The following is a 15,202-nucleotide window of genomic DNA, read 5'->3' as shown; positions in this document are numbered from 1 at the left end:
AAGTCCTAATACACGTAGGTAAAGTGGGAGGGGTAGTTTTCTGTCTAACCCCCTAGCCTCAAAAGGCAAAAGCCAGGTCAAAAGTAGGGATCAGTCCTCCTTGCTCTCAGCGGCGGCTAGCCGGTGCTGTCAAGTGCAACAGTCTCCGAAGGAAGGGGACCGAGGACGCCACTCCGCCCGGAGAGGGTCTCAGTAAAACGTTTACCTCCCCTGCCGCCCCAGGGTCCTTGCCCGCCGAGTGCCCTTACCCATCCTCCTCAGAGCTGACAGGAGACTAGGATCTCGGACCTGGATAGCCCGATGATTCGCACTGGTACCGCGAGACGCACCGAGCTACCTCGCCGCGTTAGCGCCGTACCGACTGCCTGCAGACCTGTGGGCAGCCATGACACTGCCAGGCCGGTCCTGATTGGTTCAGAGGACGAAGAGGTGGGCCCAGAGGAAAGCCCAGAGCTCCGGTAAAGGAAGCCAGTGCCCGGGGCGCTCTCGGCCCTGCTCCGATTGGCTCAGAGGGGAAAGGGGGCGTACCCAGAAATAAGCACCTCCCAGAGTTCCGGGCCATGAAGGCGGAGCGCTTCCGCCTCCATTTGGATTGGCTCAGACTGGGAAAAGGCGGGTCCAGAGAGAAATGATTGGCATGAGAAAATTAAAAGAGGAAAGGAGCGGGGAGCGGGGGAAATGCTATGTGGGCCTGTTTGGATCTTAACTGAAATAAACCGACTGTAGAAAGGCATTATTTTTGGGAAACCCGAGGATGGACTCGCTATTAGATGATATTAAGGAATTGTAGTTAATCTCGTCGCGTGTATCTGTTAAGGGCTATAGGCTGAAGTATTTAATGCTGAAACCATATGATGGTTTCTTTAAAATACCCCCAACCGGCCGGGCGCTGTGACTCAAACCTGTAATCCCAGCACTTGGGAAGCCGAAGCGGGAGGATGGCTTGAGCCCAGGAGTTCGAGACCAGCCTGAGCAACATAGTGAGACCTCGTCTGTACAAAAAATTTTTTTAATTATTTATTTAATTAAATTAGCTTGGCGTGGCCGCCCACACCTGTAGTCCCAGCTACTTGGGAAGCTAACGCTGGAAGATCGCTCGAACCCAGGAGGTCGAAGCTGCAGTGGGGCCATGACCCTGCCACTGCACTCCAGCCTGGGTGACAGAGTGAGACTGACTTAAAAAAAAAAACTGTAAATAAAAAAGCAACAAAAAAATGAAAAAAGAATAAAACAAGGATGGCAAAATGTTGATAGCGGGGTGATGGGTACATAGAAGGTTCATTACACTTTTTTGTCTACATTTTATGTTAAAATATTTCTATTATAAAAGGGTGAGTAAATAAAAATATTTATTATAAAATAATTCTATTATAAAAAATATTTATATTGTAAAGTGGGTCTGGCCCTTGAATTCCGCGGAACGAGGTGGTGCCAACGCTGTGTTTCAACCCGGTCACTAAACATCCGCGAGCATCCTGTCAGAGCTCTCAGCTCATTGGCGAAAGTAAATACGACAAGGAAAAGCACCTCCCTTTTTGGGCGTGGAAAGATGGCGTAAAAAGCCACAATACGCAGGCGTCATCGCTCACTTTTCACCTCCCGGCTTCTGCTCCACCTGACGCCTGCGCAGTAAGTAAGCCTGCCAGACACACTGTGACGGCTGCCTGAAGCTAGTGAGTCGCGGCGCCGCGCACTGGTGGTTGAGTCAGTGCCGCGCGCCGCTCGGTCGTTACCGCGAGGCGCTGGTGGCCTTCAGGCTGGGCGGCGCGGGTCAGCCCTGGTTCGGCGGCTTCTAGGTCTTTGAAGAGCCGCGATGTCGATCTTCACCCCCACCAACCAGATCCGCCTAACCAATGTGGCCGTGGTACGGATGAAGCGGGCCGGGAAGCGCTTCGAAATTGCCTGCTACAAAAACAAGGTCGTCGGCTGGCGGAGCGGCGTGTGAGTAGTCCCCTCCCTCGGGCCTGGGCCTGGGCCTGAGCCGTCACCTCCGAGGCGGCCTGTCTCTGCCCAAGTCGAGTGAATGGGCCAGGCTGGGGTGTTGGCCGGGGAGGAAATGGAACATTCCTGCTGTGAGCATGAGACGTCGCTGTCCGAGCTTGGCGCCTAAGCCAAGGGTTTCTTCTTTATTTGGTTGGTTCGGATTGGGTTGTTGGTTTGGGGTTTTGTTTTGTTGGTGTCATAAAAGCTGCAGCCAAGAAATCTCATAATTGTGGTCCTTTTCCTAGAATGATGGCTGAGAACCTAGTCTTCCGAATACTGTCATAGTTGTGGGTACCTCTGGTGTCATAGATCTCAGTAGCCCTAGCAGTTTAAAGTGCGTAGTGTCTTCACTGCTGCCATCTAGGGACTGGCATTCCGTGGCAGCAGCTGTCTGCGCCCCACCCCACCCCGCCCCGGCCCACCCCACCCTTGTGTTTCTTACGTCCTCCCATGACATTTTTCTCCAGTGAGAAAATGGTAAGGCAAATACGGTTCTGAGTTTTGAAAATGTTCCCTCAGGCCGATGCGGGCAGATCACTTGAGGCCAGGAGTTCGAGGCCAGCCTGGCCAACATGAAACCCCATCTCTACTTAAAAATACAAAGTTAGCCGGGTGTGGTGGCGCATGCCTGTAATCCCAGTTACTCAGGAGGCTGAGGCGGGAGAATCACTTGAACCCGGGAGGCTGAGGTTACAGTGAGCCGAGATCGCGCCATTGCACTCCAGCCTGGGCAAAAACAATGAAATTCCATCTAGGGGCGGGGGTGGGGGGGTAAGAAAAAGAAAACTGCCCTCGACACTAAAGGTCATCAGGGGGATTTGTTGTGTCTTGCCTTTCATGTTGTTGCCATCTCGTATTTAAATGTAAATGCATGTCCAAGTTTCAAGTATATTCACATAGGACTTTCTCTCCTGCCCTCACAAGGGAAAAAGACCTCGATGAAGTTCTGCAGACCCACTCAGTGTTTGTAAATGTTTCTAAAGGTCAGGTTGCCAAAAAGGAAGATCTCATCAGTGCGTTTGGAACAGATGACCAAACTGAAATCTGTAAGCAGGTGGGTAACAGCTGCAGCATAGCTAACCCTAATAACCATTTATAACGTATTTGTAGATATATTAAACATTAAAGGCTGTTTTTCTGGAGGAAAGACTAACCAAGCAATAATGTGAACTGCACAGTGTCACTTCTAATAATAAAGAACTTGGTGGTTTTGTTTGTTTTTTGTGGTTTTTTTTTTTTTTTTTTTGCCAAAACCTCCTGAAATCAGATTTTCTACTAAATTGCCTCATTTTTCTATAAATTACCCCATTTATAGAATGTGGTATACCTGAAAACTGAATTTGTTTTCAAGTATTTCATCTTTCAGATCCTTTTCTTTTGGGGGGGGTGGGGACAGAGTCTTGCTCTGTTGCCCAGGCTGGAGTGCAGTGCACTTCACTGCACTCAGCTCACTGCAACCTCTGCCTCCTGGATTCAAGCGATTCTCTTGCCTCAGCTTCCAGGGTAGCTGGGATTACAGGGGCCCACCACCCTGCCTGGCTAATTTTTGGATTTTTAGTAGAGATGGGGTTTCACCATGTTGGCCAGGTTGGTCTCAAACTCCTGACCTCGGGTGATATGCCCGCCTTAGCCACCCAAAGTGCTGCGATTACAGATGTGAGCCACTGAGCCCAGCCAAAAGATTCTTGTATCTTTTGGGCAAAGCTCAAACCATTACTTACATATTAATAGCTGGAGAGGATGAAATTTAATTTTCTCTCCAGTTACTCATTTTTTATGGTTAGTTAATAAATAGTGTGTGATAGAGAAAGATAGTGATTTCTTAAATGTGTTGGCATTTTTTTAGATTTTGACTAAAGGAGAAGTTCAAGTATCAGATAAAGAAAGACACACACAACTGGAGCAGATGTTTAGGGACATTGCAACTATTGTGGCAGACAAATGTGTGAATCCTGAAACAAAGAGACCATACACCGTGATCCTTATTGAGAGAGCCATGAAGGACATCCACTATTCGGTGAAAACCAACAAGAGTACAAAACAGCAGGTGAGTGGTTTCTCATGTCATCAAAATATAGCCATGGAAATCAGTTTTCTCTGAAGAAATCATTAAAATAATGGGTCTGGGGCCAGGCACAATGGTTCATACCCGTAATCCTAGCACTTTGGGAGCCAAGATGGGAGGATTGCTTGAGGCCTGGAAACAGCCTGGGAAACATAGGGACGCCCCATCTCTAAATTTTTTTTTTCTTTTTTTGAGACAGAGTCTTACTCTGTTGCCCAGGCTGGAGTGCAGTGGTATGATCTCGGCTCACAACAATCTCCACCTCCCGCGTTCAAGCAAGTCTCCTGCCTCAGCCTCCCGAGTAGCTGGGATTATAGGCACGTGCCACCACACTCAGCTAATTTTGTATTTTTAGTAGAGTTGAGGTTTCACCATGTTGGCCAGGCTGGTCTTGAACTCCTGACCCTAGGTGATCCATCCGCCTTGGCCTCCCAAAGTGCTGGGATTACAGGCATCAGCTACCGTACCCTACCTCTAAATTTTTTAATATAAAAAATTAAATTTAAAAAAATGAGTCTGCATGGAAGCAAGTGGGTAGAAGGTTTGGGGAAGAGATGGAGGAAAAGGACGGGGTTGTAAAGATAGGTAATATTTTTTTTTCAAGTAAACACAAATATGTATATAGGACTTTCTTCTTCCTATCCAAATCAAACTTTTAAAGACAAAACTTGAGTTTTTAAGGGGTCATTTTAACACCTCTTTTTGAATTTTTTAATTTATATATAATTCACATACCATAAATTTCACACTCATAAAGTGTGTACACTTTAAGTGGTATATTAACAAAGTTTTGGAACCTTCCCTGCTACCTGGTTTGAGAACATTTTCATCACCACAAAAAGAAAGTCAGTATCCATTAGTAGCCATCCCCCATTTTCCCCCCACGGGCCCCTCCCAACCACTAATCTCCTCTCGTTATGGACTTGTCAATTCTGGACATTTCATATAAATGGAATCATACAATATGTGGCCTTTTCATGGTTCATACATGTTGTAACCTGCATCAGCGTGTCATTTCTTTTTTATGCCGGAATAATAGCCCACTGTACGGAAAGAAACACATTTTGTTCATTCATTTATCAGTTGATAGACATTGGGTTGCTTTCATTTTTGAGCTATGATGAGCAATGCTGCTATAAAATTTCTTTTATGTTTCTGTGTAGACATATGTTTTCATTTCTGTATACCTGGGGACTACCAAACCTATTTCTAAAACAGCTGCACCATTTTACTTTACCACCATCAGTGTTTAAGAGTTCAGTTTCTCCACATCCTCAGTAATACTTGTCATTGTCTGCCTTTTTGATGATGGCCATCCTGGTGGTATCTTGTCGTGGTTTTGATTTGCATTTCCTTAATGATGATTTGAGCATATTTCCATGTGCTTATTGGTGCCTCGTCTGTCTGCTTTTGAGAAATCTCTGTTCAGGTTCTTTGCCCACCCACCCCCGCTTTTTGCAAACTCTGCCTCCCGGATTCAAGCAATTCTCCTGCCTCAGCCTCTTGAGTAGCTGGGATTACAGGCGTGAGCCACCACACCTGGCCTTCACTTTCTTCATAGTTTTTTGAAACACAAAAGCTTTTCTTCTTGATAAGTCCAATTTTTCTATTTTTTTTTTTAACGGTCACTTATGTTCTTAATGTTATACCTAAGAAACCATTACCTAATCCAACTACATGGAAACTACTTTGTTTTTGAAAACCTTATGAAATAATATAGTAGAAGAAATTGCATTCTCGATTTTGTCTTGGTAGGCTTTGGAAGTGATAAAGCAGTTAAAAGAGAAAATGAAGATAGAACGTGCTCACATGAGGCTTCGGTTCATCCTTCCAGTCAATGAAGGCAAGAAGCTGAAAGAAAAGCTCAAGCCACTGATCAAGGTCATAGAAAGTGAAGATTATGGCCAACAGTTAGAAATCGTAAGAGTCAAATATTTTCTTTGCTTCATGTTACCTAAATATTGTATTCTCTAGTAATAAATTTGTAGCAAACATTTAGACGTTGTAAACGTCAGATATTTTCTTTTCTTTTTTTTTTTTTTGAGATGGAGTCTCGCTCTGTTGCCCAGGCTGGAGTGCAGTGGTGCGATCTCAGCTCACTGCAAGCTCCGCCTCCCGGGTACACGCCATTCTCCTGCCTCAGCCTCCTGTGTAGCTGGGACTACAGACACCCGCCACCAAGCCTGGCTAATTTTTCGTATTTTTTAGTAGAGACGGGGTTTCACCGTGTTAGCCAGGACGGTCTTGATCTCCTGACCTCATGATCCACCTGCCTCAGCCTCCCAAAGTGCAGGGATTACAGGCGTGAGCCACCGCGCCCAGCCAGATATTTTCTTAAGACTAAAGGTTGGTCAGCCTTGTTTACCACAAATCCTTTTATTTTTTTCCCAGCATTTATTTTTTTCATACATTATGCATAGTGTTTTAGATACATGATTTTAGCAAATTTAGCAACTATTTAAAATAAGCCACTTAAAAATTGCTATTTTAGTGGAAGATTGATAATTCCAATTACCTTAAAAATTTTGCAAAAATTACAAAGCACACTATGGAAATTTACATTGAGTTTTCAGAGATAGCTCAGTTGCGTGCTTTACTCCAGTGCTGATCATAATCCTAAAAGACAATCCCAAATGCCACAATCCCAATGTTGAAATCATAAAAAAATCAAAATCTCTAAAGTCCAAAGCCTGAACTTCTAATATCTTGAAAATCACAGTTCCAAAAGATTGAATCCTGGCTGGGCACGGTGGCTCATGCCTGTAATCCCAGCACTTTGGGAGGCCAAGGCAGGTGGATCACCTGAGGTCGGGAGTTCGAGACCAGTCTGACCAACATGGAGAAACCCTGTCTCTACTAAAAATACAAAATAGTCTGGCGTGGTGGCACATGCGTGTAATCCCAGCTACTCGGGAGGCTGAGGCAGGAGAATCACTTGAACCTGGAAGGCAGAGGTTGCGGTGAGCCAAGATTGCACCATTGCACTCCAGCCTGGGCAACAAGAGCGAAACTCCATCTCAAAAAAAAAAAAAAAAAAGATTGAATCCTGAATGATGAAATTCTGAAAGCTGAATTCTGGCAAAAGGATTAGCACTCTTTGAGTTGTATGCAGGATAGTCGCGTCTGGTTAATTGCATCATGTGAGGAAAAGCTAGGACCTTGTTATTGTCTTCATTTGAAAATTAAAAATGGTTTAAAGAGATGAGTCTGGGTGCCAGGTTGATAAGGGGTGGAATTGTGGATGTAATTTTAGGTGTCAACTTGACTGGAAAGGAATCCCTAGAAGACTGATAAAGCATTGTTTGGGGTATGTCTGTGAGGGTGTTTCCAGAGGATATTAGTGTGTGAACGTGGTGACACTAAACACAGAACATTTTAAAGAAGCAGCGAAACCATTATGTCCTTATGACCTCACCCCACAGCTTCAAACACAGTGTAAATTCAGCTGTCTACAAATTCATGTTTTCAAGGCTTTGCAGCTTATTTATTTATTTATTTATTTATTTATTTATTTATTTTTGAGACAGGGTTTCACTCTTATTGCCCAGGCTAGAGTGCAATGGCGTGATCTCAGCTCACTGCAACCTCTGCCTCCCGGGTTCAAGCGATTCTCCTGCCTCAGCCTCCCGAGTAGCTGGGATTACAGGCATGTGCCACCTCGCCCAGCTAATTTTGTATTTTTAGTAGAGACGGGGTCTCTCCATGTTGGTCAGGCTGGTCTCGAACTCCCGACCTCAGGTGATCCACCAGCCTCGGCCTCCCAAAGTGCTGGGATTACAGGCTTGAGCCACCGCGCCCTGTCTGCAGCTTCTTTTTAAAAGTAAATGAGCTGTAGAGAAGTGTTGAGTATGTGAGTATCCACTGTAGATGTGCACTAACCCATCTGACACTATTTGAAGTTCTAAAATCTTTGCAAAACTGTACACATGGGCCGGGCACAGTGGCTCGTGCCTGTAATCCCAGCACTTTGGGAGGCCAAGGCGAGCACATAACATGGTGAAACCCTATCTCTACTAAAAATACAAAAAATAAGCCAGGTGTGGTGGTGGGTTCCTGTAATCCCAGTTTCTTGGGAAGCTGAGGCAGGAGAATCACTTGAACCTGGGAGGCGGAGGCTACAGTGAGCCAAGATCACACCACTGCGCTCTATCTCAAAAAAAAAATAAATTAACATACACATGGTGTCTACATAAGTCTTCACATTGCTTTTTCTCCTTCATACGTGGAGGTGACTTTACTGTGCTATAAAATGTAATGCTAAATTTTAGTATGAGAAGAATCAGAGTTTTCTAGTTTGTCCCTTCCATTTACAGCTGAAGAATCAGAGTAAGTGTTTAAACATAGGGATTAATGCCTTGTCACAGGGGGCTACATGGATACTTGAGGGCAGAGGCTGAACTGGAACCCAGTGTACTGCCCTACCCGTTGTCTTATCTATTGCACCATAGAACTGTGGTATTATTAGAGATCTGGACAGCATTGTGCTTGCCTCAAAGGAAGTTAAAGCTGAGTTTATTCTGTGTCTTGCTCATCCTCATGTGGTAAACTGCTACGTTAAATGTTTCAGGTATGTCTGATTGACCCGGGCTGCTTCCGAGAAATTGATGAGCTAATAAAAAAGGAAACCAAAGGCAAAGGTTCTTTGGAAGTACTCAATCTGAAAGATGTAGAAGAAGGAGATGAGAAATTTGAATGACACCCATCAATCTCTTCACCTCTAAAACACTAAAGTGTTTCCGTTTCCGACGGCACTGTTTCATGTCTGTGGTCTGCCAAATACTTGCTCAAACTATTTGACATTTTCTATCTTTGTGTTAACAGTGGACACAGCAAGGCTTTCCTACATAAGTGTAATAATGTGGGAATGATTTGGTTTTAATTATAAACTGGGGTCTAAATCCTAAAGCAAAATTGAAACTCCAGGATGCAAAGTCCAGAGTGGCATTTTGCTACTGTCTCATGCCTTGATAGCTTTCCAAAATGAAAGTTAGTTGAGGCAGCTCTTGTGGGTGAAAAGTTATTTGTACAGTAGAGTAAGATTATTAGGGGTATGTCTATATGACAAAAGGGGGGTCTTTCCTAAAAAAGAAAACATGATGCTTCATTTCTACTTAATGGAACTTGTGTTCTGAGGGTCATTATGGTGTCGTAATGTAAAGCTTGGATGATGTTCCTGATTATCTGAGAAACAGATATAGAAAAATTGTGCCGGACTTACCTTTCATTGAACATGCTGCCATAACTTAGATTATTCTTGGTTAAAAAATAAAAGTCACTTATTTCTAATTCTTAAAGTTTATAATATATATTAATATAGCTAAAATTGTATGTAATCAATAAAACCACTCTTATTTTTATTAAACTATGGCTTGTGTTTCTAGACAACTTCCTAACTCCCTTTCTTTTCTCTGCCTGTGTCTGTGGTAGGGTTAGGGAGTTGTTAGGAGAACTAAATAAGTCCATATGAAGAGTGCTTAGAACAGGGCCTGTACTTGTAAACGCCTGAAAAATTTTTGCTAACACTTGGGATGTAATTGGGAAGAATTATTTTAGTATTTAAACACTTAAATGGACAAGATGCAAGCTTTTAAAAATCTACTTCAAGGCCAGGGGAGGTGACTCACACCTGCAATCCCAACACTTTGGGAGGCCGAGGCAGGCGGATCACCTGAGGTCAGGAGTTCGAGACCAGCCTGACCCACATGGTGAAACCCTGTCTCTACTAAAAATACAAAAATTAGCCAGGCATGGTGGTGCGCGCCTGTAGTCCCAGCTACTCGGGAGGCTGAAGCAGGAGAATCACTTGAACTCAGGAGGCAGAGGTTGCAATGAGCTGAGAATGTGCCACTGCACTCCAGCCTAAGTGACAGAGTGAAACTCGGTCTCCAAAAAAAAGAAAAAAAAAATCTATTTCAAAAGATACATTCTAGAATATAAATTAAATTCACTCAAAAATACAGATGTATTTCTGGACAGCAGTTTTTAACTGAAAACAGGCTTCTTGACTTGAAAAGGTACTGATTGGTTTATAAGCACACACAACTCCCTGCTAATACAAGCTCTCAGAAATGTCCCTTTAGTTTAAAATAACTAACATTGAGGTTATAAAGTCAAAATTTTTTCTTATATTGTTAACAAAATACATTGTTTGATAACATGGGAATGAACACTTTTTCTGTTAATGCTAAAGCTAGGCTGCTGTTTTGATACAGCTATTTGTTCAATATATCAATAGCTCTATCTTAGTAAGAAAATATAAACATTTAATAGAACATTTCCTTAAGATTTTCTCGGGCCAGGGGCAGTGGCTCACACCGGTAATCCCAGCACTTTGGGAGGCCAAGCGGGTGAATCACTTGAGCTTGGGAGTTTGAGACCAGCCTGGGCAACACAGTGAAACCCCGTCTCTACAAAAATACAAAAAATTAAGCATGGTGGTGTGCACCTGTTGTCCCAACTACTTGGGAGGCTGAGGCAGGAGGATCACTTGAGCCCGGGAGACGGAGGTTGCAGTGAGCTAAAATCACCCCACTGCACTCCAGCCTGGACAACAGAGCCAGACCCCATCTCAAAACAAAGACTTTCTGATTCTGAATATTCATTTTTTCTAAAAAGCTGGAACTTCAAGAAATGTCAAATGTGGATCACATCTGAGTCATCATCTAAACTTATTTTTTTAATTTTATGCTAATTTCATTATCAAAGAACTTAACATTTTTGGTTCATGATCATCTTCCCAGTACCACAGCCATAATGGATTATTTTAAGGATTGATTTGACTTTTTCAGTGCAAGCTGATGGTGTGTGCATTTGGTCACAATGACATTTCAGACTTAGGCCTCTTCTTTTACCACAGTTCTTTTCTCTGAAGCTTCCCTTGTACCCCATACACAAGTATTTGCTCCAGTTGCTGGAACCCAGTACTCTACTTAAATTCCTTCATGGGTCTGGATTTATTCAAACTTGTATTAGAGCTGCTTAATTATCTGAACTTCAGGCTAGACTGTGAGCTCCTTAAGGGCAAGGGACTTAGCAATGTGTGTGTATATCCCACCATGCTTTGGACCTAGCAGATGTGGAGTAAATGTCTGAAATAATAAACATGTGGACCAGGCACAGTGGCTCATGCCTGTAATCCCAGCACTTTGGGAGGCCCAGGTGGGCAGATCACCTGAGGTCAGGAGTTCAAGACCAGCCTGGCCAAAATGACGAAACCCAGTCTCTATTAAAAATACAAAAATTAGCTGGCCGTGGTTGCTCACGCCTGTAATACCAAGACTTTGGGAGGCCGAGGCAGGCAGATCACGAGGTCAAGAGATCGAGACCATCCTGGCCAACATGCTGAAACCCTGTCTCTACTAAAAATACAAAAATTAGCTGGGCATGGTGGCGCATGCCTCTAGTCCCAGCTACTCAGGAGGCTGAGGCAGGAGAATCACTTGAACCTGGTAGGCGGAGGTTGCAGTGAGCCACTGCACTCCAGCCTGGGCGACAGAGTGAGACGCTGACTCAAAAAAAAAAAAAAAAATTAGCTGGGCATGAGGGCGGCCGCCTGTAATCCCAGCTGCTCAAGCGGCTGAGGCTAGAGAATCTCTTGAACCCAGGAGGCAGAGGTTGCAGTGAGCCAAGATTCTGCCACTACACTCCAGCCTGGGTGACAAGAGCAAAACTCCATCTCAAAAAAAATATATTTTATATCAGAACTAAATGTAAACATAAAACTATCAGATACTGGCTTACACCTGTAATCTCAACACTTGGGGAGGCCAAGGCTGCCGGATCACGATGTCAGGAGATGGAGACCATCCTGGCTAACACGGTGAAACCCCGTCTCTACTAAAAATACAAAAAATTAGCCGGGAGTGGTGGCACGTGTCTGTAGTCCCAGCTACTCGGGAGGCTGAGGCAGGAGAATCACTTGACCCTGGAAGATGGAGATTGCAGTGAGCCAAGATCACATCACTGCACTCCAGCCTGGGCAACAGAGCGAGACTCCATCTCAAAAAACAAACAAACAACAACAACAAAAAACTGTGAGTTAGTAGAAAATATAAGGAAATATTTAACCTAAGGGTTAAAACACTTTCTTAAGAAAAACAGAAACCTAAAAATTATGAAGGAAAATACCAACAGGTTTAACTACATAAAAATGTAAAATTTCAGAATGACAGAAGACACTTTAAAGAAAGTTTAAAGAGTCCAAGCACAGTGGCTCATGCCTATAATCCCAGCACTTTGGGAGACCAAGGCAGGAGCATCGCTTGAGTCCAGGAGTTCAAGACCAGCCTGAGCAACATAGCAAGACTCTGTCTGTACAAAAATTAAAGAATTAACTGGGTGTAGGCTGGGTGCAGTGGCTCACGCCTGTAATGCCAGCACTTGGGAGGTTGAGGCGGGCAGATCACCTGAGGTCAGAAGTTCAAGACCAGCCTGGCTAACACGGTGAAACCCCATCTCTACTAAAAATACAAAAAATTAGCCGGGTGTAGTGGCACGCGCCTGTAGTCCCAGCTACTTGGGAGCCTGAGGCAGGAGAATCGCTTGAACCCGGGAGGCAAAGGTTGCAGTGAGTTGAGATTGCACCATAGCACTCCAGCCTGAGCCTAGGCGACAGAACAAGACTCCGTCTCAAAAAAAAAAAAAAAAAAAGAATTAACTGGGTATAATGACACATGCCTGTAGTCCCAGCTACTAGAAAGGCTGAGGTAGGAGGATTGCTTGAGCCTGAGAGGTTGAGGATGCAGTGAACCATGATCAGGCCACTGCACTCAGCCTAGGCAACACAGTGAGACCCTGTCTCAAGAAAAAAGTTTAAAGATATTATGGCTCAGTTGGGCACAGCGGCTCATGCCTGTAATCCCAGCACTTTGGGAGGCCAAAGCTGGTGGATCACTTTAAGTCAGGAGTTCAATACCAGCCTGGGCAACATGGTAAAACCCTGTCTCTACTAAAAATACAAAAAAAAAAAAAAATATCTGAGCATGGTGGCATGCGCCTGTAATCCCAGCTACTCAGGAAGCTGAGGCAGAAGAATCTCTTGAGCCCAGGAAGCGGAGGATGCAGTGAGCTAACATTGTGCCATTGCACTCCACCTAGGCGACAGAGAATAAGACTCTGTCTCAAAAAAAAAAAAAAAAAAAATTATGGCTAGGAGAAAATATGTGCAACAGGTAAGACAGGTAAAATGCCAATAAGTTATGACCAACCAAGAAAAAGGTCTAACATTCACCCCTGAGCATGGGGAAAATTGACACATTAATTTAAAATTAAATGCAAAATAGGATATTCAGCTTCTCTCAGAGAAATGCTAAACAATGAGAAATCATTCTACCCATCATATTGAAGAAAAGGTAAGAGATTAATTGTGATATTGGCAAGGAAGTGAAGGAACAGGCACTTTCATGCATTTACTGATAGAAGCATAACTGGCTCTAACCTTTCAAGAAAGTAATTTGGTGGTATCTTTTTTTGTGATGGAGTCTTCCTTTGTTGCCTAGGCTGGAGTACAGTGGCACGATCTTGGCTCACTGCAAACTCTGCTTCCTGGGTTCAAGCGATTCTCCTGCCTCAGCCTCCCCAAGTAGCTGGGATTACAGGTGCATGCCACCACGCCCAGATAATTTTTTTTTTTTTTTTTTTTTTGTATTTTTAGTAGAGACGAGGTTTCACCATGTTGGCCAGGCTGGTCTCAAACTCTGTTTTTTTGTTTTGTTTTGTTTTTTTGAAATGAAGTCTAGCTCTGTCACCCAGGCTGGAGTGCAGTGGCGTGATCTCGGCTCATTGCAACCTCCACCTCCCGGGTTCAAGCAATTCTCATGCCTCAGCCTCCCCAGTAGCTGGGATTACAGGCACCCGCCTCCATGCCCAGCTAATTTTTGTATTTTTAGTAGAGACGCGGTTTCACTGTGTTGACCAGGCTGGTCTCGAACTCCTGACCTCATGATCTGCCTGCCTCAGCCTCCCAAAGTGCTGGGATTACAAGAGTGAGCCACCATGCCTGGCCAGGTCTCAAACTCTTGACCTCAGGAGATCCACCTGCCTCAGCCTCCCAAAGTGCTGGGATTACGGCATGAGCCACTGCACCTGGCCTGGTGGTATCTTAAAAGTTTTAAATATGTGCACTTTTTTTTGTTGTTGTTGTTGCAGGAGGAGGGTCTTGCTCTGTCGCCCAGGCTGGAGTGCAGTAGCAAGATCACTGCTCACTACAGCCTCAACCTCCCTGGCTCAAGTGATCCTCCCACCTCAGCCTCCTGAGTACCTGGGAAGACAGGCAGGCACCACCATGCCCGGCTAATTTTTTTTTATTTTTCGTAGATACAGAGCCTTGCTATGTTGCTCAGGCTGGTCTCAAACTCCTGGCCTCAAGCAATCCTACCACCCCGACCTCCCAAAGCCCTGAGATTATAGGCATGAACCACTGTATCTGGCCATGTGCACCATTTGATACAGCAATTGATTGCTCTTTAGGCATCTATCTGCCAGAAATAAAATTACCTAAATTCTAATGTTATTTTCTGCTTGTATTAGTAAAAACTGAAAATGGCCATCAATAGCAAATATAGGCTGAGTATCACTTATTCCAAATGGTTGGGAAATAAGTATTTAAAATTTCAGATATTTTTTCAGATTTTGGCATATTTTCATGCCTAATTCAAAAATTCAAAAATCAAAATGCTCAGGGACCATTTCCTTTGAGCATTATGTTTCTAATTTGGAGTTTTTTCGGATTAGGGATACTCAACCTGTAGTTAAATGAATTGTAACATCTACTTATTGTGGATTTTTTTTGGTTTTTTTTTTTTTTTGAGATGGAGTCTCGCCCTGTTGCCCAGGTTGGAGTGCAGTAGTGCAATCTCAGCTCACTGACACCTCCAACTCCCGGATTCAAGCAATTTTCCTGCCTCAGCTCCTGAATAGCAGGGACTGCAGGCACGCATCACCATGCCCGGCTAATTTTTGTACTTTTGGTAAAGACAGGGTATCCCTATTTTGGCCAGGCTGGTTTTGAACTCCTGACCTCAGGTGATCCGCCCGTCTCAGCCTCCCAAAAGTGCTGGGATTACAGGGGTGGGCAACTGCACCCAGCCTATTGTGGAATATTAAGTATATTTTAACAAATGAGACATCTTCCCGTATGTCCTACAGGGATGTCCA

The 15,202-nt window shown here is 44.1% G+C and overlaps 2 protein-coding genes across 4 annotated transcripts in view; one reads left to right on the top strand and one right to left on the bottom strand.

The window, feature by feature from the left end:
• LOC101126070 (S-adenosyl-L-methionine-dependent tRNA 4-demethylwyosine synthase TYW1) overlaps positions 1–976 on the bottom strand; it is a 248,972-nt gene extending 247,996 nt beyond the window's left edge. For 2 of the 3 annotated variants that reach the window (XM_055346956.2, XM_055346957.1), the window contains exon 1: positions 249–448. In XM_055346956.2, the coding sequence (XP_055202931.1) occupies positions 249–252 (4 nt within the window). In that variant the 5' untranslated portion in view covers positions 253–448. Of the gene's footprint in view, positions 1–248 lie in introns of all 3 variants that reach the window. The other variant, XM_055346954.2, reaches the window with a different exon arrangement.
• A 62-nt stretch (positions 977–1,038) lies between these two features.
• SBDS (SBDS ribosome maturation factor) lies at positions 1,039–9,410 on the top strand. The gene is made up of 5 exons (XM_031012942.3): positions 1,039–1,941; positions 2,908–3,037; positions 3,830–4,030; positions 5,804–5,968; positions 8,616–9,410. Exons 1-5 carry the CDS (start codon positions 1,814–1,816, stop codon positions 8,742–8,744), a joined length of 753 nt encoding a protein of 250 aa, XP_030868802.1. The 5' UTR covers positions 1,039–1,813; the 3' UTR covers positions 8,745–9,410.
• Positions 9,411–15,202: the final 5,792 nt, after the last annotated feature.

This window comes from Gorilla gorilla, chromosome 6, assembly GCF_029281585.2.
Source record: "Gorilla gorilla gorilla isolate KB3781 chromosome 6, NHGRI_mGorGor1-v2.1_pri, whole genome shotgun sequence".
Lineage (NCBI taxonomy): Eukaryota > Metazoa > Chordata > Mammalia > Primates > Hominidae > Gorilla > Gorilla gorilla.
This window is presented reverse-complemented; position numbering and strand designations above follow the sequence as displayed.

Coding starts and splice junctions, on each gene's coding strand:
- SBDS (XM_031012942.3), top strand. CDS start 1,814: ATGTCGATCTTCACCCCCACCAACCAGATCCGCCTAACCAATGTGGCC. Junction 1,942..2,907: donor GTCGGCTGGCGGAGCGGCGT/GTGAGTAGTCCC, acceptor TGCCCTCACAAG/GGAAAAAGACCTCGATGAAG. Junction 3,038..3,829: donor AAACTGAAATCTGTAAGCAG/GTGGGTAACAGC, acceptor GCATTTTTTTAG/ATTTTGACTAAAGGAGAAGT.